At 37.3% G+C, this 25,926-nt stretch overlaps 1 protein-coding gene across 1 annotated transcript; it reads right to left on the bottom strand.

Annotated features, from left to right (window-relative positions):
* Positions 1 to 10,680: 10,680 nt before the first annotated feature.
* LOC138711649 (piggyBac transposable element-derived protein 3-like) lies at positions 10,681 to 13,307 on the bottom strand. Its single transcript, XM_069842780.1, has 3 exons — positions 13,289 to 13,307; positions 12,744 to 12,957; positions 10,681 to 12,631 (listed from the first exon to the last, which is right to left on the bottom strand). The coding sequence occupies exons 1-3, from the start codon at positions 13,305 to 13,307 to the stop codon at positions 11,071 to 11,073; spliced, it is 1,794 nt and encodes a 597-aa protein (XP_069698881.1). The 3' UTR covers positions 10,681 to 11,070.
* Positions 13,308 to 25,926: the final 12,619 nt, after the last annotated feature.

Consider the following 25,926-nt stretch of genomic DNA (forward strand, 5'->3'; position numbering starts at 1 on the left):
ATCGGTTTGTTGGCAATGAATGTCAGAACGCAACGAACCAAAAATATTGGTATCCTAACTAAAAATGTCATAATCATACATAAATAAAATAAATTATTAATATAAAATTATCCACCAATAATGGAAATACAGGGTGTTGAAAAATATGCAATATTTTAGGAAGTGATAGTATGCATCAAAACAAGAAAAAAATGTCTAATAAACACGGGTTCTACAATACGTACTTTTGATATCTGAACACTTGTTCAGTCCACACCTGTGGAGTAACGGTTAGCACGGATGGCCGCGAAACCAGGTGGCCCGGGTTCGAATCCCGGTCGGGGAAAGTTACCTGGTTGAGGTTTTTTCCGGGGTTTTCCCTTAACCCAATTTGAGTAAATGCTGGGTAACTTTCGGTGCTGGACCCCGGACTCATTTCACCGGCATTCTCACCTTCATATCATTCAGACGCTAAATAACCTGAGATGTTGATACAGCGTCGTAAAGTAACCTACCTAAAAATATATAAAAAAAATAAAAAAATAATTAAAAAAAAAACACTTGTTCATAGGAGGTGGTCAATGTGACGTCCATTTATGACAATTCATTTTTCTGCCCTACAATACAGCAGGCTACCAGATAATCATACCGTAGTTGACACCCCTGACATGGAATACTGATACGTCGCAAGAAGTTTGGTTGCGGATATGGACAGGGTTCAGCAGAGATGGTATTGTGAATTTTCGTAATCAGCATGTGTGGGCTGATGAAAATTAACATGCAATTGAAGAAACAAGGCATCAGCATCGATTCTCAATCAACGTATGGGCAGCCGTTCTTGACGATAGATTAAGGGCCATAAGTGCTACCACAGAGATTAACTGGAGCTCGTTATCAGGACTTTCTTATTAACGTATTACTTACCTTGCTGGAGTATGTGCCATGTCAGCAAAGACTACAGATGTGGTTCATGCATGATGGCACACCAGCACATTTTTTCCGCGATGAGCGTGAACACCTGATGCTGACATTTCAGGACTGCTGGATTGATTGGGGAGGCCCCACACCTTGGCCTGCTCGTTCCTCAAATCTAAATCTCGACTTTTGGTTATCTAGAACAACCAGTTCAGTTTCAAAGAGTGCGTGATTCCTTATGCCGAAGAGCAGAAGAATGCATTGCCATGAATGGACGTCACAGTGAGCACCTCCTATGAACAAATGTTCAGATCTCAGAAAATATGTGTTGTAGGACCCATGTTTATTAACATTTTTTTCTTGTTTTGATGCATATTGCACCTCCTAAAATATTGGGTAATTTTTTTTAACATCTTGTATAATAACCCTAAAAATTATAAATATAGAAAATACCAACACTAATAAAGGAAGAGATGCTAATCTTCTAATCGTCTAGCGAACATATCCATGAGATCGGACCACAAAGCGACCAGACTGTTGAAATTTCGACTATATAAACGAAGGTTTGTGCAAGAAATTCACCTGACAAATGTCGACGCAAGAATAAGGTTCTGTAATTGGTTTCATGAAAGTGTTAACAATAGAAATTTGGAATGCTTAATAATTTTTATTTTTATTTGTATTATTTTATTGGGTTATTTTACGACGCTTGATCAACATCTAGGTTATTTAGCGTCTGAATGAAATGAAGGTGATAATGCCGGTGAAATGAGCCCGGGGTCCAGCACCGAAAGTTACCCAGAATTTTCTCGTATTGGGTTGAGGGAGAACCCCGGAAAAATCTCAACCAGGTAACTTGCCCCGACCGGGATTCGAACCCGGGCCACCTGGTTTAGCGGCCCGACGCCCTGACCGCTACTCCACAGGTGTGGATTGTTTAATAACAATTTAAATTCGTGGACTTCTTTTATTTTGTAGTTGCTGAATGTCTTGATTTGTTGGTAGTAAGGGAACACGCTTCACGCCGGTGCAAGTACGACACGCAGGAAAGTGTACGTCGGAATTTCGCTGTAATCTAGTTTCCTTTTAAAATGAGAGCACTGTCTTATCGGAAGGTAAAGGTAGATTATGTAAGATTTGACGTACCTGGGAGTTGTGATGAGAACATGTTATCTGTTCCAATTTGGGGGGGGGGAGAGGTGGCAGTTTTGCTACCTCTAACCTAGTCCCCTTCCCTCTCGTGCTGCTTCCCCTTACTAATACACGTACAGTACTACCTTCTAGCTCCCAACTGTAGATACCGCATTCCTACAATCACATTAACCATCAGGAGTTGTAGTGATAATAACCAGGCTTCGGTCCTGGGCACAGAAACGCGTGAAGTTCAGAACGCACGGGCGATAGTATTGTGTTGGTCGAATGGAGTGGGAGATGGAGCGCGCCGTTATTTCGTGTCTCAACGTGTAAACAGTCAGTCACAGTAAGGCACAAAATATATTTCACCCTGTAGTTTAGATGCAGTATATACAGTACATTCCTAGTGTAGACAATAAATATCTACCAATAAAGTATTAACGTGAGTTGTAACCTTCAATCAGGTGTCCCTACGCCGAAGCCTGTTACACGTACCGCAGCCAAGCAGCAATATACACAACGGTAATGCACATTACGGACCCACCTGTGCTGTTGCAGTCATCCCACACGGGTCATGACGTCATTTATACTCCGTGTACTCTAAACCTCATACTGGTTACTCTGTGTCCCTAGGCCGAAGCCTGATAATAACTAGGGATCGGATTTTTATGTAATTACATATTACATTCCTTTCAACCTAACTGTATATAAATAACAAATCTTTGCGAATCTTGTAATTACCATCAATATGTTAAAACTTGATACTACATATTTTTACATATTTACCCCACATTACATATTATGACTTGGTATTACATAAATCTACATATTTAGGGGTTTTATTCATTTATACTTTTCTGAAAGGAAAAAAAAAAAACTTCTGCTGGGGAAGTTTACAATTTGAAATACACAGATTTAAAAAGCCTTTTTACCTACGCAAGAAAGGATATATTTCGGGATGAAACATAACATTCTTAGTTCCAGGAAGTAATAGAGGCACTCACCCCATACCACCCACTGTAAATATGAGTGAACAAAAGGCAATCTTTCTCATACAACTACCTTGTATTGTAAAAATCACTGAGAAAGTAGCGTTACCTTCATGCAGTGGATGAGACGAGGACGACATGATTTGTCTCGAACTATAATAATTGTTCTGCACACGTCTTAACAAGCCGTTCCCATGCAATTTGCAACCATACCCACCCTTTTCCTAATCCTTCCAGAGAAAACCTGTGTCAAGTCTGACATGAGACTTTCAGGTTATTGCTTGACCTCTTTATTTCAAATTTAGTAGACCTATACAGAAATGTGATTTTCCGAGCAATTCAGAAAGTATGGTTCTCGGCTAGAATAATCCTATCCTTCTGAATGAGACAGGAATGTCACTTTTCAAACAACAGTTTGTAAATGCCTATAGTTTGAGGTTTTAGTAGGTACTTGTTTCTTACAGGGAGCAGCTAAAATGCATGTGTCCCACATCTCCTCTTATTTTCTCCTAATCCAGTAAAGCGAAACAGTGGCTTGCAGTACTGTTGTGCCATTCATTTCACTCAGTTCTCTAGTTTTAGTACTTATAGTACCTATAAAGTGCAATTGAGTTTATCTACTGCTTTTAACTAACTAAAATGGCCTCTGTATCTTCAACCCTAACGACAAAAATAAAATCATGGATTGCAATGGACGAAGCTTTCACTACAGATGGAAAAATAGTAATGTATAAAGTGTGCGGTAAAAAAGTCGGGTGCTCTATGAAATCACAACTGGAGAGTCTTACCTATCCTATGTACTTGCCAGATATTGATATTAAATATTTTCATGATTTTATATATTTTGGTACATATTCAGCTTATTTTTTTTACATAAATATGTACATATTTCACATTTTGATATTACATAAAAATCCGGTCCTTAATAACAACACATTGAATCACTTTTTCCTTCCTTCTGATCGAAATTTCTTACCGAAGAACCACAGTATTAGCATAAATATCCCAATAATAAGCAGCTTGACCCAACATCCGTTTGTTCCTTTAGTGTCAACATCTCAAAACCTTTGTTTGATATTAAATGTTTTTCGAACTCGATGGTGTAGCAGGAGCTCTCAGTCGAACACTGTAATTTAAAGTGCCGACTTCTTACAGCATCGAGAACCGGTCTTGACAACACTATGCAGAAAAAGCACTCAGGTCTATTATAATAAACCACGTGAGCGGACTAAAAACTTTGCCAACAATATTTTGGTTGCATGCTTACGGAGCGCCAGCCTATAATTCTGCCAATAGATAATTAACTCATAAAAATTACCCCCACATGATTTAAATCGTCGATGCTATCTGTCTACCTTTAACAGCGTGAAATATAATACTCTTGACATTGAAACTAATAGCGTTCGTAAAGAAAGAGGAAATGCGTTTCTACTTCTGAAACCTGTGTGATAGTGAAATTATAATTTTGTTTATCATATTAACGAGTTCTCAGAGGTCTGCAGTACCCCAAGGTTTATATTGTTTCGCAAATTAACAATTCAATATCCTGCTTGCTTAAGTGTTTTATAAATGTCACGTAAAGAGGCACAATAAAATAAAATTACACATGGAAACCTTTAATTGCAAGGGCGTTACTGCTTACAATCCCTGATTACTGGTGAATGTACAACAACACTGTTAAGACTTTTATCTCTCTTGACCATATGTAAAGAGAGTACCGGTAGTAAATAAAGCACTGTTATTCCGTTCTTAAAATTACGCGCGGGTTCATGATTCAGCAATTCTCAATTCTCGATACAGAAATCTGCTTTTTAGAGAAATTAGCTAAGTAGGCCTGCCTATAGGACCGAGCAAATCGAAGCGAAAATTATTCGTACACAGCAAAATTGGTTTAGTTTATCTGTAGAAAATTATATATAGTACAGGGACATCATTTTATTTTTACTACAATTTCTAATATTAACCTGGCTATATCTTTGGATCCATGATTGAGAACCGGAAACACCGTTTGCTATCCCCTTCCACGACTGGAGTTCGATGGTACTGACGTAATATACAAACAAATCACTTTACTAGGAATAGGAGGGAAGAAAGGTAGTTCATCCAGTTACGTAAACTAGGAAATATCGCGATTTTGAGTTTGATAATTTTCATTAGGTTTTTGTTTAATCAAAGTACAGTAGACCCTTATAATATTAACAACGAGTGTTTTTACTCACGAACTGAGTTATCCATGCGGACGTATTCATTATGCAGTGTATACTATATTATACTATCTACAGCGCATTAGCGTACACTGTAGAGAATGAAGTTAAATTGAAAAATAATCATAATAAAGGTGGCCGTTCATTTCGATACAGGGTTCAGTTCTAATGTGCATATTATCGCGCTATAGACTATTGTACCTAATTCCAATTACCACGTTCGTACTTCGTATCAGTAACTCATGTTGAAATAATTCTGTACCTACTCTATAAAAGAGTACCTTACGTACTGTAAATTCAGTCTTCACTTCTGCCCGACCCAAAATGATAAAATTACTCAGACATGCTATCCACTGTCCGTCCAAGTGGTTATGTCGTAGGGTCGTAGAAAGGGAGGAAATCACATGACAGTAAATTACTTGACGAGGCCCTTTTATTTAGTAACATCTTTAGTAAAATCCTTTTATTTAAGTTATTTTAAACAATTGTATGGGTGTAATATTACGTAGACGTCCAATACCTAACAGAAATTAATGTTCTCAGAAAAGAGGTACGACAGCCCAGCCACTAGCCTTTACAGAGAGGCGAATAGAAGCAGGTGGGGGAAACAGGGATGCGACGTAGACAAATGGTCGACAGTACCTGTGCGAAAATGATTCAATAATGAAAGCTCTTTCGTCACTGGAAAACGCGAACATATTTTTGGAACGTACTGTTTACTATGACCGTAAGGCTACTATGACTGTATATGCGGTCTTGGATCTGTGTGGAGGACGGTTGAACTTCATTAGTAGAAGGGGTGGGAGTGAAATACATTCAAAAACTCAGGTACAATAAAAATTGAAGTAAAAATAAAATGATGTCCCTGTATATTTAGACTTATGTACTATAAAAAAAAAAGCCATGGGGAGATGCGACCACTCTCTGGTATGGTGGGAAAACGAGTCTGCGATGAATGACGATGATTTAGGCTTAGAGTCTCGTAGCCTACAAATAATTCGCCGGTAGGTGGTAATAACAAAACGTTATGTTGACTTTACCTTTATCAAATTATTGTGTCGATCTTTCTGTATGCAAGACTCAGATCGATGTACAAAATTCTCAAACGTCTTCTGCAACTATCTATCTGTAATTACACAGCATTCGCATGATTTCATTCTCCAGCTCTTAAAGAGTGTGTGGACTGTTCACACACACACTTTCTGTTTTAAATTTCCTCTAATATAAAAATAAAACAAAGCCTTTAACCAAATCTTTAACCCTTAAATTTCATTTCTCACACTAGTTTTTTTTTATATTTATGTTTACTAGAGCTTCCTCAAATTAGAGGCTGCCATTAGACAAAGCATATAAAGCAGTACAGAAACAAATGGATGATGAAAGATAACAGAGTACGAAAAAAAGTAAACAAGTACACAAACAAACAAACAATGGCAGTTTACAGAATAAAAAAAGTTACAAATAAAGAAGCAATGAAAGCTAATAAGAGAAATAAAAATGATAATGGTGTGTCAGTTTTTTCAATACACTGAATTAGAGTCCATATAGGTGGTTCCGTAAAAGTTTGACTGACTCTCTAATTATGAGGAGGGCCAGTTCGTTCAGAAAAGATTTGTGTAGTCCTAGGGTCTTACAGAATTGAGAAGAGAAGTTAGGTATCGTTCCTCTTGCTCCAAACATCAATCCCGTAACACTGATATCGTGAAATTGGTATTTATTTTTATAATACGGGATGGTTGGAATTGGAACATAGATTGCTCGTTTCTCCTCATGTACGTCCAGGCTGTCCTTTATACGTTTCAAACCTGATGGTGGGGTCGAATTATTATACCCTGAGACAGGGATTCGCTAATGGCGATTATGTCAATTCGTCTGTTACTGCCATTGTCGGCAGTTCCGTGGACTTCTTCATAGACGCTGTATTTTAATTTTCTAAGGGCATCGGCCAGTATCGGACTGTAAAGAAAACAACTATCGCAATGTCCATATTTTATATATTGTACAATATTGTAGTATTGTGAAATTTTGGTTAAATTTAATTCTTCTACCAATTTTTTCTATTGTTCTACTAAAATTATAGCATATAACCTATTAACCTGTTCTGTCCTATAGGATATTTTACAGACAGGAATTTGCAGAAGTTGTGTAAGAATTTTTTTCCTCGTGTGATTCTTCCATCCAGAAAAGATCAACATAACGGCGCATTATTTGTATGGCACTACACGCATTCACCGCCGATACGTTTCTCTCCCGCGCGAGACAGCGGTCGGATCTCCCCACTAAACATGAGCGCTGCGATCGGTCATAATATCGGTAAATTGTATTTGCCGCGCACTATAGTTAATACTACTATCAACATATTTGATAATACCCTAATAATTCTTTGTACTTTTGTTCATGTCATTAAAGAATATGACAAATTGTCTTGATTTTTTCACTTTCACATGTAGAGTACGTGGATGATGGACTTCGACCTGACAAGCATTAGCGATGAACTAACATCACAGAAAAGTTAGCACATATCAACCGCGTTTATAATTCTCTAATCTGTTATTAACTTTGAGGACATGTTTGTGTTGTTTGAATTCAATCATCGACTACGGCGGTACGCTGCAATCCCACAGCATGTGTACATTAATAGCCGCACATTAGCACTCATTTATCACTACCTGCGTACGGCCAGAGCGCCAACGCGCCCGAGGGCTCCCATTGTTCAGCTCTGTGTAATTAGTGACCTAGCGTTCAGATTTTTGTCAGCTCTGGTGTCACGTACGAGGACAGGAGAAGAGGGCGGAGCCCGCGCTCCTCGTAAATCATGCTGCAGTCTTTGTAAGGAAGGTTAGGTCTAGTTAATCCTGAATTTAGGAACGCTTTCAAGCTACAGAGACTATAAATCGCTGATGGAAGACGAGCGTAATAAATAATGAGGCAGTTGAAATAGAGAAAGACATTCAAATGAAGACGATGATAAGAAGCTTGAATCGTGATGGCAGTACGATATTCCACGATGCGATAAGGTACGATACGTTACGGTACTACAGAGTTGTTACTGGTTTGGTTTACCGACCTACGGCATGTGGACAGGCCGGCGCTAGTCTATCGTCTGCCGCTCACTCTGCTCCCGATTCCCCTTCACATTTGAGGCGCCCGTGCGTATTGTACAATTGTACGATTTTTGTGAGTGCAGTTTCATGTAATATACCGCACAGAATGGATAGCTATTTCACTATAAAAGAGGAAGAGTTTATGTGCAAGACGTATCATAAGTATGAATCGGCTCACCGGATCTGCAAGAAGTTTATTGCGAAATTTCCGAATTCTGAGCCGCCTAAGACGCAGACAGTATAAAATGTGAATAAATTTCGTAACACAGGATCGGTGTTAAAAAACGTCTATTCCCTTTCTCCCTTATACCGAATTTTGCACACTTCTGCTCCCTCTTACTTATTTGTCCTATTCCACAATTTTTCTCGTTATCATAACTTACCTACAGTAAATACTCGGTCACAATATGATAACACGCTAGAAATACCACTCCACACATGATCTCTTTATTCTTCATCTTACACTGTTGCTACTTCTCGTCACTGGAATTCTCTGCCGCCTGAAGTCAAGGGCTGCCGAACTTTAATTTCGTTTAAATGTAAATTAGAAAAATATCTTATGATGAGTTGCCAGACCTAACGTGTTGCAAATATTTAATGCAATGTATTGCACTGTATTTATTTTTATTTTTTGTTTCTTATTTTTATTTTGTAAACATGTAAAACGTGTTTATTTATCACTTAACACCGATATATATCCTACTGTGTTTTTTTTTATTATTAGTCTATTTTTTTATTGTGTACATTTTATTCAATTGTCGGTTTCTGGTTTAATTATGTGAATCCTACTTACTTGTAATCTAATACTAATATGTATTCCAATGTGTTTATTTTTATTTTTACTGTGTACATTTTTTTATTGAATTATCGGCTTCTGTTATTGTGTGATTCGTATTTGATTCTAACAACATTAATATGTATTCCATTATGTTTATTTTTATTTTATGAGGTAAATTTTTATGTAACTACCTCTTTTGATCTCATTATGTACCTAAATCTTATCAGTATGTAATTACTTAATTCCGATCCAGTTGTATGTTCAACTATGTAAGCAAGTTTTAATCCTGGTTGAGTGTAAGAGAAGGCCTTACGGCCTTAACTCTGCCAGTTTAAATAAAGCCATTATTATTATCATTATTATTATCATTATTATTATTATTATTATTATTATTATAAACAGACAAGTTTTAACAGAGGCTACATATGACGGCGCTATTCACAAATATCTACACAGAAAAACTAGCTAGCAGGCTGGCGTGTCTGTATCATCTGCAATTTTTTTAGGTTATTTAACGAAGCTGTATCAACTACGAAATTATTTAGCGTCGATATGATTGGTGATAGCGAGATATTTGGCGAGATGAAGCCGAGGATGCGCCATAAATTGCATGACATTTGGCTTATGGTAGGGGAAACCTCGGAAAAAATCCAACCAAGTAATCAGCACAATCGGGAAACGAACCCGCGTCCGAGCGAAATTCCGGATCGGCAAGCCATAAGGTTAACGCTCACTGGCACTGGCATGTGGGTAGATTTTAAAACGAAGGTGAATCGAAAAGCAGAAATGTAAAAGACCACCATAACTAAGAATTGTAAAGTTTGGTTGAAGAATAAATCTCATATCATATCATATATCATATCATATCATATATCATACCATATCACTACCATGGCCTCCACGAAGTCCAGACTTGACCACACTGAACGACAGTCTGCAGGGATACATTAGACTGACTGCAATCGCCATGGAGCTAATGATGACTATGAGCTATTGTTTCATTCACAAGTATCTCACACCAGCAATGTTACGCTAAATGTCGCAAAGGATCTAGAATCGTATCCAACTCTGCATTGATAACGATGAACCTCACACACACACACACACACACACACACACACACACACACACACACACACACGTTAGATCAATAGATAGATGACACGCGGGAAGCATCTTTACTGTATCATAGTAGTCGAAGTTTCAAAGTAATAATTATTTATTAAATGGGAAATTAGAAAAATCCAATTTAAAGGACGAAAATAACTAAAGACAATGAACTACAAGAAATATGTAATTACATGTCAACAGAATATACTCTAAAGTCTCGTTAAAATAGCGCTACTTATAGGACCACCTTGTTTTGTTTCACCGCGTACAAAGATTACAATGCCGAGATAGATCCAGAAGCAGTAAGCCGCGATTACACATCCAGTGTAACCATCATCATTACCATAATGAGGCGGAAAGCTATTAACCTCTTCAGTCCCGAGACAAGTTTACAATTATAAAAGTGTTTAAATATAATTTATTGGGTTTTTGGTGATACAAATACAAACTTTTACCAGTCAGAATTTTTGTCACGATCTCTGATCTTGTTTTATGCTAGGTATCATATATGATACCTCAGGATTTTATGAGGACTTTCTGGTTAAGTACAGGACACTATTTTGAATCCATTTAGTTTTATTTATTTTACAAAAATGCATACAAATTGCTTACAAATACTGAAAAAAAAATGTAGAATACATTATTGCAGACTTTAATACAATTGAACATTTATATATATTTATTATCATAATTAATTATATATAAAATAAACAAAATATATGTGTGTTACAAAATACAATATAGTCAAATTCTGAATATTCATGATGATATAAATTTATAAGTACTCCAAAAACAGTTTAGTATATATGCATAAGTGGTTGCATGTCCCATACATACAAAAAAACGAAATGTTAAAATCATTTTTTATGAAATTCCGAGAAACAGTTCCGTTCTGTTGTAAAACACAAAAACATTTTGCATTCTGTGCATCTGACAAATGTCAAAGACTTACAACCAGGAGCTCTACATTTCGACCTATTTGTTTGCTCTTTATTCATCATCTGTGGTAAATGTAAGGCCTGGTCCAATCTAGCAGCCCTGGGTGGTAAAGCTTTTGGTGTTCTAGGACGCTTCCTTCTGGAAGATTCATCACTGTCTTCATCCTCCTTTTCCTCCTCATCTTCCTGTTCGTCTAATTCATCATGAATGGCAACGTTCTTTCCATCAAAGTATATCAGTTTTTCTGCCACCTCAAACCGAAATAGGAAATAGGACAAAATATCTTTTTTCGCCCAACCAGATTCCATAGCAGCCTGCCTGTATTCAAGCCAGGCTGCTGCAATAGCAAAATCAAAGAAATGATGAATGACACGAATTGTCCATTTTTTTGTCCTCCCTCTCATGGCATACTTTCCCAACACCCTATCTAAGAGATCAACTCCCCCCATGTATGAATTGTACATCTTCACTGTCGCAGGGCGAGGAATTTGAATGTAAGCCTTATCCTTTTTTGACCAGCGCTTACAGTCTTCTACTGGTTCCACACCGAATTCTGTTGATGCTAGAAAAATGGCCCTATTGTCAAACCACTTGAGGAGAGCTAGTTTGTCGTCATTTCTCACCACTTGATCGTAGCTACCCCTACCTTCTTTCTTCATATCAGTGTCGCTTTTAAATTGAACCTTTTTTGGTACACGACTAGCCATTATTGTTCCAGTTCCCGAAATGTTTCTTAGGATCAAGCAATCAAGTAGCTCAACAGAAGTAAAATATCTATCTATGAAAATAGACGACCCAGGTGGCAAAGAATCTGCAAGTTTCAGAACAACTCGCCCACCCACATCAAGCTTTTCTGGAACAGTGCTTTTCTCTGAAGATATTTCCTTTCCCTTTCCTTCATACATCATGAAGTCAAGAGGTAGGCCAGAAGGGGTTGACAAAACAAAATTCTTCAATCCCACAGGATGCGGCTTTCCTTTGATATATTGGCGCATGCGCACATGTCCGTGAAATGGAATCATCTGTTCATCGATTGAAACATTTTTAGTTCTGCGATGTTGTAGACATGCATCTCTAATACTGTTTAACATTGGTCTCACCTTCCAGAAACTGTCCTGCTTTTGATCCTGAGGAACAGCGTTGTCATCAACAACCTTAATACTTCTGCGAAGCAAATAAAATCTATCTCTGGCCATATTTTCTGCTACCAGCGGGTAGCGGGTTCTGCTCTCCCAACACATCCTTAGTCTTGGGAACCCCAAGAGCGCAGCTACAATACTAACGCCCCAAAACTTTCTAATTTCTCGTCCAGTGCAGTTTAGAGATTTCCCGGTTAGAGATACATGCTTCAAATTTGTGAAATGCGCCATTTCATCAAAAAATGAAGGTCGCAGGTACTTACTGAAGTACTCGAAAGGATCCTTTACTTCTGATAGTTCAGGTGATGAAACATTCTCAAAAGTCAATGGCGACTGGAATCTAAAAAAAAAAAAAGAACAAAAAACAAAATTTTATAAGAATATAATACTTATTTCCATTTCCCTCTATTTGTAGCTGTAGATATGTTTAGTCACAATTTCTAACAACTTACACATTTTTGTGCCTCCAAATAACGGCCCTTCGTTGTATCTCCGCAAGAGTTAGCGACTCATCTTCGGAATCAGATGAACTTTCATCGATCACAGGAGTTGGAGGTCTAGGAACTATGATATCTTCATCATTGTCTTCTTCGTCCTCAATCTCAAAGTCAGAATCATTGGGATTGATGTTGTTGACAAGTTCAGTTATTTCGTTCGTAGTCAAGGCTAAAGAAATCAAACATAACCTCACATTCTCATAATGATATAGAGCACATAGTGAAGATTACTATATTGTAAAGCATGATATTTTGAATTATACAAGCATGGAATAACAGATATCACGCATATTTACTACACAAAATTATAGTAATGGGATTTATAAAAAGTCATGCTAGTGACCGAAGGTATCACCAATGATACCTCATAAAAAACAGTGTTGTACGCCTATCTGAAAAGACTAACAATGTTTCTATTATTATTAGGTGAATTGTTAATGTGTAAGAATGTATCAACAAATAAAGTTCTTTCATTTAACATGTAACAAATCAACAATTACCTTTGCTTTTCTCCGCCATGCTGCTGACTAGACGAAATGATAAATTCAATCAGCTGGTGACATCTAGTGGCAAGAAAAATTAACAAAAACAAATGATAGGCAGAGAGCGCAGATGGTATAGAATATGATACCTCAGGTCACGAATCTATATACGCGCATAACGAATGACATATGAATAAAGAGCTGAGGTATCATATATGATACCTAAGGACAGAGGAGGTTAAGTGAAAGTTACTACAGAACAAGCTGGACCTCCAAAGCCAGATCGAATTTTGTGTCCCGAGTTCAAGCAAAAACCATTTTTACATTACACATTAGATAAGGAGGATCTCCAAGCAAACATTCTCATGGGGTCAGATAAAAAGGGTTTTTTTTTCTTCCACTATGTTAATAAAGTCAAAATAAGTGCTTACACAAATTTTGGTAAGAAGCGTACTTCGAATCTAATAGCGATTGCGATATCCACTAGACTACAGGAGAATTCTTCAGTTCTTATATTATATTACATTATATTATATTAGGCCTATATTATATTACATTTTGTTTTTAGTCAACTGTCCGAAGACAGGTTGGAATCTCGTGACACCAATAAGTACCCTAATAGGTCTAATGCATCACTCATGAGGCAACAAGCCAGGAGATATAATGTAGTTTATAATAATTATAGTTATACAGATCAATTCCGCAGGACCAAAAATTAATCTTTACGTAGATATAGTTTATAATAAAGGTTCCATTATCATTATCATTATTATTGTTATTATCATTATCATCATTATCATTATCATTATCATTATCATTATCATTATCATTATCATTATCATTATCATTATCATTATTATTATTATTATTATTATTATTATTATTATTATTTAGAATGGAGGTTGTGTCCATCCGGTGTATTTTAAATTCATTTATGCACGATCTTACGGTCTTGGCTGATGTTCTTTTGAAATGACTGTGCAGCTAATCAGCATCGAGATCAGGAGATAAACTAGGACCTGCAGCTGATCGGCAATGTAGAACAAACTTCGAACCATTCACCTACACGATACCTTGACCTCAAGTGCGGCATTTTTTTGTCTAATTTTTCGATATAATTAAGTGTAATTAATATAAAACATATGTATAGTGTTTCCGGAATTGACTTTTTAAATCGTGACCTGGCCCACTATTATTTACAAAATAAATGCTTATTTTATGCGACGTGACTTACATTATCACCGACCATGTTGGCTCACACAGGGTTATTTAAGCGTTTCCTGTTGTTGGATAATATCCGGATATAATAGCGCAATCATAGTTCTTGTTCTTAGTGGTGTGTATGACCTCAGACTTCTCCTGTAGTCTAGCGGGTATCGCAATCGCTATTAGATTTGAAGTACGCTTTCGAACTAAAGATAGGGCGGAAAAGCGTAGCACATCATTCTTCAAATGAAGAGGAAAGCCAGGTTTCGTAAGAGGACTCTGTAATCAGTAAAAACAATCGGGATAGGCTGTATCAGAGAGACAGCAGAAAGCCTACCCGTGAATACGTCGCTGATAGAATTGCTATTAAGGTAACATCAGCAGCGACAATCAACATCTTTTCTTTCCAGATTCCCTGAAAACCCGGTATATCTTCGCTCTGCTGGGACTCCTGGAAGTAGCCATCTTGTATGCGTTGAGAGTAAACATGTCGATTGCTGTAGTAACCATCGTGCTCTATCGTTTGCTACCCGTTGTTTGTATGTCCTCTCCCATTTTCACTGCATATGCCTCGACATTAGGAATTTTCTCTCTTCACTCAATTTAGCTCGCGAATTTTTTCAATTTAACTCATCAACTGCTGATTATTGCTCAATTGAAATTGTAGCTTGATTCATTACGAATCCTTTGACACCACTCCGAACATTCTATCGCTTCAAATTCTCGATTTATACTGCCTCGGCTGCCGCGCGACCCGCCAATTCGTGCAATTTCCCTCGTCCTGTGTATGGCTATATGACGTCACCCGTTCGAAGTCGAGATTACGTTCGATACAACGATTCGTCAGTCGATCGCAGTTCACTTCACTGGAAAATGTCGTGTAGTTTAGAAATTACAGGCGAGTTTTATCAGTTGTCTTTCTGGAATGGCATCATAGTATTGGACTGGACTTAAAGACGTATTCATGTCTCAAAGAGGTCGCTATTATTTTTTCTCTTGATACGGGTGAAATAAGATGAAAACGCAGGGGAGACTGTTTAATTAGCATTCACAAGGAAATTCAGTAAGATGAAGTAGCCCTACATAATGGAGTTTTGGTATACGTTCAAAGTTTTCATAAATGCAACAGTTGCACAAATTTTGAGTGCTTGTGTATGTTTGTTGCCTTCGTAGATATTCTGGCATACTTAAACACTTGAGTGAGTTTCTGCTCAGCTGCAGAAATCACAAAATACTGAAAACTTAGACAAGAAATCCTTTTTAATGTGGTGATGTGAAATGTTATTAACAACTTTGTGGAATACCAAGTTGTACTTATGAAGTGTAACGATTCATGGAAAACATTTTTAATATCGTGCACTGGATAAATTCTAGGTGATTTTTCCTGATTATAGGAAACCACATAAGAAGAGCTTGAAACATCAAGTTTCCTTTTCTTCCACATATCTTTACGGACTAATATTTTCGAAGTTATATGAAGAACAATAACACTGTACAACATGAAATTTGTCCTTTTTATAAAAATATATGTATTCGATGTATCTTGTGGTCGTAAAAACGAATCTGCAGTTAGTTTTTGTCCAGCACGTACTGTTTCTCCAAAATAAAAAGTTATTTAATGTTGGTGAAATGTTGCACTACTTTCACCTTATGGGATGCAACATGTCACTGAAAGTACACTTTCTTGACAGCCACCTGGACTTCTTTCCAAAATACCTTGGTGCTGTAAGCGATGAACACGGGGAGAGGTTTCATCAAGAAACATTTACCTTCGAAAAGCGCTTCAGTGGAAGGTGGAATGCAAGTATGCTGGTTGATTATTGCTGGTCACTCGTCAGAGAGATTGCAGAAGCTGTCTACAAAGGTACAAATAAAAAATATATTTTAATTTGTGAATTTTGGACACAAAAGTTACTTTATGTGTTATTGTAACGAATTTGTGTAAATAAGTGAAATACGTGGACCATAAAAATGATATGTGTTAGAAAATTTTGGTTTTGAGAAATGACCTCCCATTTAGTTAAAATAACATAGTTTCATCCAAAGGACAGAAACAAAACAAAGTTTAAATTTGTTGGCCAGTGTAATTATATAAACCGACTCAATATTAATCATAATAACCTTTAAAAAATTACATGGATATAGGCGAGAATCGAACCTGGGGCCCCTCTATTCATTGTCAGGAAAGCTAATTACCACTTCAAGAACTAGATCAGAATATACTACTGGTGCAATGAAAATAAACTCCTCGATGAACTTAAAGGAGTTGACGAATGTCAGGATGTCTTGATCATGGTTGGTGAAATAGACCGTTTATTTTATTCTTCCTCACAGAAGATAACAAGGAAGCATTTTGTGTTACAGCGATGACCAGTGCTCTCAAAATTCCTATCTATTTCTTTGCAAGACTGTATGCAAATGACAAGTACTCCCATATAATTTACGTTGATTTAACTTCAGATATCGTCACAAATGTGTAATAGATTATATCTTATCTAAAAGATAAAGGTTCTAATCTCAAAGATTTTTGTAGCAACGATCCTTCAGCGAATTTTCCTGGAAGTAATTAACATAAATCTAGAATGCGATATTTCTTTGGAGTGAGAAATGTGCGAAATGTAATTCACTGAAACAATAATAAATTTATGTTCATTAGCTCATTAAGGCAGCACGTTCGAGACCCGGATTTGAACCAAGTCCCTCGATACATGCACACGTCATCTTCGTGACCTGCTGGTCACGTGATCTCGTCGCTTCACGAGTTGGGAATCCCATCGAATGTGCGTGGGTTGCTGGTGCATACAATTCCAAGTGCCTGCCGTACTTAGGGACTGAAAAACCGGGAGCAAAAATACATTTCAAATGCTCTCCAGTGCCGGAATAGCAAACACTTCCAAGCTGCGACAAGAGGCACGAAGGACATAATGTAGTGCAGCGTGCCGTCCCAATGCCACTCTGCCAACGTTTTACTTTCGAATTACGGTCCAAAAGTTCTTGGCGTTTTCAAGGAAAATCAGCCAGGAGAAATGTAACAATGTGTATTGTATTTTTTTTTTATCAAATATTGGTTTTTAACCTGGGTTACAGCTGCCAGGCACTTTTCTACAGAGCTTTGAATTACATTTAATTAAGAACAGGAAATTGAAGTACGTGAAACCATTTTAAAAACAGTTGTTACGAGAGACTTTGACCTAATATTTGTCATTCACTTTATACCTACTGTATCTGGGACTAAGACAACACAGAAAGGTTTTTTTTATCAGACAAATTTATCCAGTAGGATCACGCAGTAGTAGTATTAATAGTAGTAGTAGTAGTAATAGAGTAGTAGTAGTAGTAGTAGTAGTAATAGAGTAGTAGTAGTAGTAGTAATAGAGTAGTAGTAGTAGTAGTAATAGAGTAGTAGTAGTAGTAGTAGTAGTAGTAGTAATAGAGTAGTAGTAGTAGTAGTAGTAGTAGTAATAGAGTAGTAGTAGTAGTAGTAGTAGTAGTAGTAGTAGTATAGTAGTAGTAGTCTTGACAACAGTGGTAATAGTAGCAGCAGAAATAGTATTAGTAGCAGAAATACTAGTAGCAGCAGCAGCAACACTAGTAGCAGTAATAGCATAGCAGCAGCAACACTAGTAGCAGAAATAGCATAGCAGCAGTAGGCCTAATAGTAGTAGCAGCAGTAGTAGTAATAGTAGCAGCAGTAATAGTAGTAGCGATAATAGTTTAGCAGTAGTAGTTGCATTAGGGGTAGTAGTACTGGTAGCATCAGTAATGGCAGTATTGGTAGAATAGCAGTAATCGTAGTTGAGGTAGCAGTAGTAGCAAAAGTAGCAATAGTAGTAGTAGCAGTTTTAGTAGGAGTAGCAGTGATAGTAGCAGCGATGGCAGTAGTATAGTAGGGGTAGTAGTACCTGTAGTGGCAGCAGTGATAGTAGTAGCAGTAGTCGTAGTAGAGGTAGTAGTGGCAGAAGTAAAAAAAAGAGGTAAAGGTATCCCTGTAACATGCCATGAAGGCACTTGGGGGGCATGGAGGTAGAGCCCCATGCTTTCCATGACCTCGGCACTAGAATGAGGTGGTGTGGTCGGCACCACGCTCTGACCGCCTTTTACCCCCGGGAAAGACCCGGTACTCAATTTTATAGGAGACTGAGTGAACCTCGGGGCCGTTCTGAAAGATTGGCAACGAGAAAGAATCCTGCCACCACCTGGGATCGAACCCCGGACCTCCCAGTCCATAGCCAACTGAGCTACCCGACCAAACATTTTTAAAAAGAACCAAAAAGATCACATTATCACACAAGTGTATCTACACCGATTTTACCTTTCTGATATTTCTACTTGTCTGTGATGAAGATTTGGAACACATTCTTCTATACTGTCCATCCATAAACCACAAAAGAAGTACATTAAAATCATCAGTACCAGTTGCAAACGACACAGCTCTGCAGTAGGTATATATTGACTACATTCTACTCTGGCTACTAGCAACAGGCATCTATAATGAACACCAATCAAAATACCCCTAATTTCTCATGAAAAACAAGAACTGAAATGACTATTGTGGACTTTATGTTGTCGGCAAACAGCTGGATACATTAAGAAGATTGATTGATACCTCACTGACAACAATTAAAATACAAAGTAATACTCAGCATTAGCTACTTAGCTATCCCTTTGGTAATTAGCAAGGGATCGCCGGTCTCTTACAAGTCATACGACAAGTTAGTGGATTAACTGAGGGAATATCTAAGTGACCTGATTTCAATGGATTATGATCATTGAAATATTTTCATATATTCCTCGGCCCTCACGTCACTTAGATATCCCCTCAACCAACCCACCAACTAACCTTGTCACATACCTTGTAAGAGACCGGCGGTCCCTTGCTAATTATACCATCCCCTTATTTAACCCGTAACGAAACACAAATCAGATGTCAGTCTCGTGTGTGGTGTGGGGAGATATGGAAGATTGACCCAATATTTTATTTCATTCTAAGTGGCAGAAGTAGCAGCAGTAATAGTAGTATTAGTACTAGTATTTAACTACGCTTTCGAATGCAGACATTATTTACCATTGAAATTCAATGTGGATGAAAAATAGCCGACAAATTTGGCAGGAGTGGTAAGCACAAAACGTTCTATGTTGAAGAATTATGGTCTTAAGTCCACTTATTTTAAGATAAATCAAGAGGGAAAATATACATACTGTTTGTGTTACAAACATGATTAGTCATCATTTTCTTCTTCCTGAAGAACTTCAGCAGGGTTAATTTTTAATCTAGGTATATGAAATTTCTCTCAGATATGTTTCCAGCCGGCCGTCGTTCTTATAGTCTTCATACCGTGTAACCATTTCCCTGATGATTATTGACATATATCTGACAATGGTGCACGGACTCGCGTCTATCCTCCCAACAATTTTATTGAGTAATCACCTGCTCATTTGATTCCTGTTCATCCAGCAAGACTTCCAAAAACTTCCAAATGCATCTTGCATTACAATTCTGTCGACCACATCTGTGGTGTAGGGGTTCAGCATGCTGGTCTCTTACGCAGAGAGCCCGGGTTCGATTCCCGGTCGGGTTGAATTTCCTGATTGAGGTTTTTCAGGGTTTTCCCTCGACCGTAAGGCAAATGCCAGGAAATTCAGGCCACAACATCCCTAAATATCACCGGTCTCATTCATCACCGAAATCATATTCATAAAAAATCAGTAATACACACACACACACACACACACACGCAATCGCCATCTAGTTCTCAACAATAGTACACAGGCCTTCAGATTTCACCCGAAAGATTAACTCGCGATATAACCAAAGATGTTAAAGCGAGTATAAATAACAGTGAGAGAGAAAAAAAAAATTCTGTCGATCCTCACATGTCCAATAAGTTCTTCTTCCATCTTTGCTGACTGAGTGGAAGTGGTAGTAGTACCCATTATAATGTAACATTGGTTGCCTCCGACGTGTATATAGGCTACAACGTCTGGCATAATTTTTAATATCCAAAATGGAAAACTTATATATTCATAACTTTTAATGCCCAAAGGAAAATGAAACGTAGCTAAGAAACAGACAATGATGACAATACATCATCTTGCATCTTGCTTTTTCGGGTGTGACCCAGTTATGTTGTATTTATACAATAAATTGTAATATGTAGGCTATTTTACTATGAGGTTGGTAATCAATTTCGAATTTTGAAGAATATTCATATACGAGTATTACAACAGTGTTGTAAAATTTTTGTTATTGTATGTATTTTTGCTTGCAATAAAATCTTTGTAAAAAAATACTTTCTGTTGTAATTGTAAGTGGGAATTAGCCTATGTATTCTAAGATGGACCAAAAATTGTGGACATAAAAGATGTGGACAAAATGTATGGATGGACGTAAATTGGATGAACCTATAGGTTGTGGACAAGAGAACGTGGGCGAAAATAAGTGGACGAAAGGTAATGGACGAAACAAATTTTTGACAAAAGGGTAGTGGACGAAAGGTCCGCAAACCGGACAGAGAAGTATCGGCCTAACAAAAGAAAGAAATAAAAGCTTATTTCAGCAAATACTGATCGTAAATTTAAATTTGAGGCTTAGATTTACAGTTTAAAATAAAGCAAAAGAGAAAATTCCAAAATCTTACAGTAAAAGTAATACAGGATAGATCACCAAGAGGACAGAGAAGTATCGGCCTACCATAATAAAGATGAATTTAAATTTCAGACTTAGATTTACGATTCAAAATATAGTAAAAAGAGAAATGTCCACATCTTATAGTAAAAATAACACAAGAAAGATCACCAAGAGGACAGAGAAGTATTGGCTTACCGAAAGAAATATCGGCAAACATGTTTCGGCAAATACTAAGAGTGAATTTAAATTTTGTACTTAGATTTACAGTTTAAAATACAGTAAAGAGAGAAAAGTTCAAAAAATATATTTTCATATCTAGTTAAAGTCAGTCTTTAAGTTTCCTTTTGATGTAAAATTGCTTTGATGCATAATTGGACGTATTTAATCCAACAAAATATATGTGTAAACTGCCGGTGTCAGAAATAATAGTCAGATAATTTTTCACAAGCTTTGCAGGTTGGGGGCGATTATGACTGAGCAATTTGTCACCCGCAATGGAGGAATCAGAAACAGATGGGATGCTCTTAATCAGGGATTATGATCTTGATAAATGCGATCGCCTTTTAAGGAAAAACCTCACAAACTGGTTTTTAAAATGGCACAGGAAATTCCGCATGAAAACCCTAAATACGCTTAATATTGCTTTAGATGTTCAGCAGTTTCCCAAACGATACAACCATTATTACGATTTATTACCTGGAATTTACCAATATGACATCATCTCTACGAATCCGGCAAATCCTTCCCGCAACGACTAAATGTTACAGCATCATTTCCTATCAGTTTTACATCCGGGTTGTTATGTGAAATAAAATAAAGCGATAGTTGAAATTATGCAGTCGATACACCCCAAAAGATTTTACTTTCAGAAGAATTAATTACTCCTTATAGAATATTATGAATATAATTTTTTCTAATAAAATTTCGGGGATCAAAAATATCTATCAGAATTGCTTTCCAAAGTGACGTAACGGAAATGAGCAAAATAGACAGCTAGGGCGTAACGAAAAAAGTGGAGAAAAACTTTATATAGGTTCAAGTAGGGCTATCATGACACAAAAAATCAATCTTTTGTCGTAATTTTTCTATCGAAGTATATAAAAATATGAAAAAAAAATTAAGTCATGAGCTACTTTAAACATGAGTTTATTGGAATAGACACAACAATTGTTGAGCTATTTTCCAACATATTCCCCGCGGGAACTGAGACATTTGTCATATAATGGAATCGACAGAGAGATACAGACGGCTGTCAAACGCTGGTTCCGATCCCAGGCGGCTGACTTCTACGACACAAGGATACAAAAATTGATACCATATGACAAATGTCTCATTTTCAGCGGGGGATATATTGACAAATAGCGCAACAATAAGTGTATCTGTTTCAATAAAGCTTTCCATTCAATTGTGCTTTTTTCTGTAAACGGCCCAAGGAAAAATTACTTTCTGGACGACCTCGTAATTGCTGTCGAGTGGCCAAAATTTGTATAAGTACTTCTTTTGATATTATTAACATGGTGGAAGAAAAAAAAATAACTTTTTTATCTGCCCCCATCAGAATGTTTGCTTGTCAGTTTTATAAACGAGATGTACTGAATCTGGTGTCATGATGGGAGAAATGTATCGAGAGACTTGGTTCCGAAGTTGAACAATAGGTAGAACCTGTAGCTTTCTTGAGCTTTATTTTATTTTGTTTATCTACTAAAATTTGCCACAAAAAATTGTTGTGCGTTACTTTTCGATCCCCTCTCGTATTTCCAGGTTTAGTCCAGAACACTACAAGGAAGTAATATTCTCGTTCTATCGGTAAATAACAAATTATTAGATGATCAATTCGGAAATGCAGACAAGTGAACGATACTATAATACACATCCGAAGAAGCCGAATGAATCTACTCCTTTAAGTGAGCATCTGCCGTAATTCTTTGGAGGCTTTGGAAGTAATCAGAGTGGACCTTACTACTGACGCTTCATAATATGGGATCTAACAAGCAAATACAGTAAATGTCTAACTCGTCAAAGGTTAAGAATAGTATTGCCACAGTATAATACATACAGTCACGAAGCTCAATACGTAGTAAATATGCATCCATAGATAGTTGCTAACCACTAGGATCGCTACTATCGCCTCATTACAGACAATGCGAAATAGTATCTGCACAGTCTATTGTTCCTAGTACCCTCATAAACTCAAGCTTCGTGACTGTAAAATACTAGACTGTGGTATTGCTCCATTTTATGATAAAATTTTATGTTACTTAAAGTTGCCTTCAGACTGCAGTCATGAGATTCGAGCGAAAAGGGCACGGTCAATACATTCACTTGCAGACCTGTTTCCCCCGGGATACGTGATACTGTAATGGATTATAATTACAAATTATCTTGCTGGATTTGTTAAAACGTTTGCAATTTTCCCGCCAACAGGCAATAACACACGTGTACAAAGTTTTTATACGTATCAAGGTTTCCATATATCTGCCAGCCTTTTACTTTTTTCAGGTTAAAAATAAACTTCACACCATATAGACATATTGTACGTTTATCATGACAATGCATATGAGGGGGAAAAACGGTTGAAATTTGGCATATAGAGAAAAATTCGGTATACAAGCAATAGACCTTTAAATCAGGAGAAAGTTTGCTCATAAAACAACTCATGTTGTATTGCTCATTAATGGATTTTTAGGTGCGAATTTTTGTTACAGAACAATCAGACCTCTTTGAAAGAAACCAGTGTGTGAAATGTTGCCTCCAACACCTTTTCTCCCTTTTTGGGATCTTTATCACTTTTCGCTTCACTCTATCCATAATCCTCTTTTTCTTCTCTTTCGCTGCTATTTTTTAATATTTTCCACAGCACATTTTATCATTTCGTATAGCCTATTCTTTAATTTCCTTGGATTGCAATTTGTAATACGTATCATAGCCCACAGCTGTGGAGTAATGGTTAGCATGTGTGACTGTGAAACACGCCGGCCCAGTTTAAAAATCCTGGTTAAGAAAAGTTACTTGGTTGAGTTTTTTCCGGGGGTTTCCCTCAATCAATTGAAGCAGAATTGATACGTAACTTTCGGCGTTGGACCTCGGATTCATTTCGCCGTCATATGCCGATGATATTGTCATCTTTACGAGAGCCTGGGTTAAGTTCACGGTGCAGCGTGCTGTATTCGTACAAGAACGCAACCGTTCGGCGAAAAATATAATTCACAGGTGTGGTAAGCACAATAAGCCTCAGACTGAGCCTTCGAGCACTTCCTTCGTAAAAAAATTAGGCCTACTATGGTAGTGAATGCGGGACTGAAGGCAAAACACAAGACGACAATGGAAAATTTCACTAGCTGATCGCTGTTAAGTATGTTGCCTCCACTAGACTCATCTTCTGTGAAGCAACACTGTTTTTATAACGAACTATCTTTTTAATCCTAGAATTCTATCGTCAATTTTGATTTGTTGGCCATAGTGAACTGCTGTGAGAACAAAGCAGTGTATTTATTAATGCTGGTTAAAATAAATGTATTTAAATGTCAGCATTCACAATAGTTAATAGTTAATTGTGAATGTTCACATTTAAATACATTTTAACAATATTTCCGTTCTCGTTTCCGTTCCCTGTTTATTGTGGACCAGCCTTTAAAGTTAAACAGCTGAACGTGATAGAGGCGCATACGTCGCATATTTACGATCGCAGCTTTAAGACTCAAGCAGTACATAAGGTCCAACTCCGATTGCACATCAATGGGAATTTTATCTACTTCCGAGACGTAAACACCACCGACACTCACCGTAATGAAAGAGGAAAGTTCATGGATTATAGTGATGTAAAAACGTAAAAATGAACTTATTGGCGCATAGCTATTCTAGGTGCCTGAATCTAGTTAAACCACACAATTTATAAACGGGAAAGTGTGTGTCATTTAGTGATACTCTTTTTCATGAATGCTACCTACCCTCAAGTCTTTAGCAACCTATATACAAAGAACAAAATAATATACAGAGTGTTAAAAAAAGTATCCAATGTTTTAGGAGGTGACAGTACGCATCAAACAAGAAAATAATGTCCAATAAACATGGGTCCTACAACATACACTCTCTGAGATCTGAACACTTGTTCATAGGAGGTGCTCAATGTGACTCCATTCATGACAACGCATTTCTCTGCCTTACAATTCAGCAGACTACCAGATAATCATATTGTAGTTGACACCCCTGGTATGAAATAATGATACGTCGCAAGGAATACTGAAAACAAAAGTCTGGTTACGGATATGAGCGGGGTTCAGCAGAGATGATGTTGTGAATGTTCGTAATCAGCATGTCTATGCTGATGAAAATCCCCATGCAGTTGAAGAAACAAGGCATCAGCACCGATTCTCCATCAACTTATGGGCAGGCATTCTTGGTGATAGATTAATAGGGCCATACGTGCTACCACAGAGATTAACTGGGGCTCGTTATCAGGACTTTCTTATTAACGTGATTCTTTATGCCGTAGGACAGAGGAATGCATTGCCATAAATGGACGTCACATTGAGTACCTTCTATGAACAAGTGTTCAGATCTCAGAAATAGAGGTGGGGACGGAGCGAGTAGAACTGTTGAGTTACTCGGGTCTATCGGTTTATGTGCTTGGCAGCGGAGCACCGAAATTACTCGGTTAACCGTAGCCGTTACCGGTCAGTTCAAACGTTCAAACAGAGTTCACGTGTTTCACTTAGTTCTACCAGACAACAGTGTAGGTACTGTTGTATTTAAATATTTTCTGCTGCAGGAAAAATTATTTCCTTGTCCCCAAGGCGGGCTAAAAGGCCTCTAGTATTGAAGA

This window comes from Periplaneta americana, chromosome 13 (genome assembly GCF_040183065.1).
Source record: "Periplaneta americana isolate PAMFEO1 chromosome 13, P.americana_PAMFEO1_priV1, whole genome shotgun sequence".
Lineage (NCBI taxonomy): Eukaryota > Metazoa > Arthropoda > Insecta > Blattodea > Blattidae > Periplaneta > Periplaneta americana.

Excerpts from the sequence above, each read along its gene's own strand:
- LOC138711649 (XM_069842780.1), bottom strand. Across the intron at positions 12,632-12,743 it reads ATTTGGAGGCACAAAAATGT|ATTCCAGTCGCCATTGACTT; the intron begins GTAAGTTGTTAG and ends TTTTTTTTTTAG.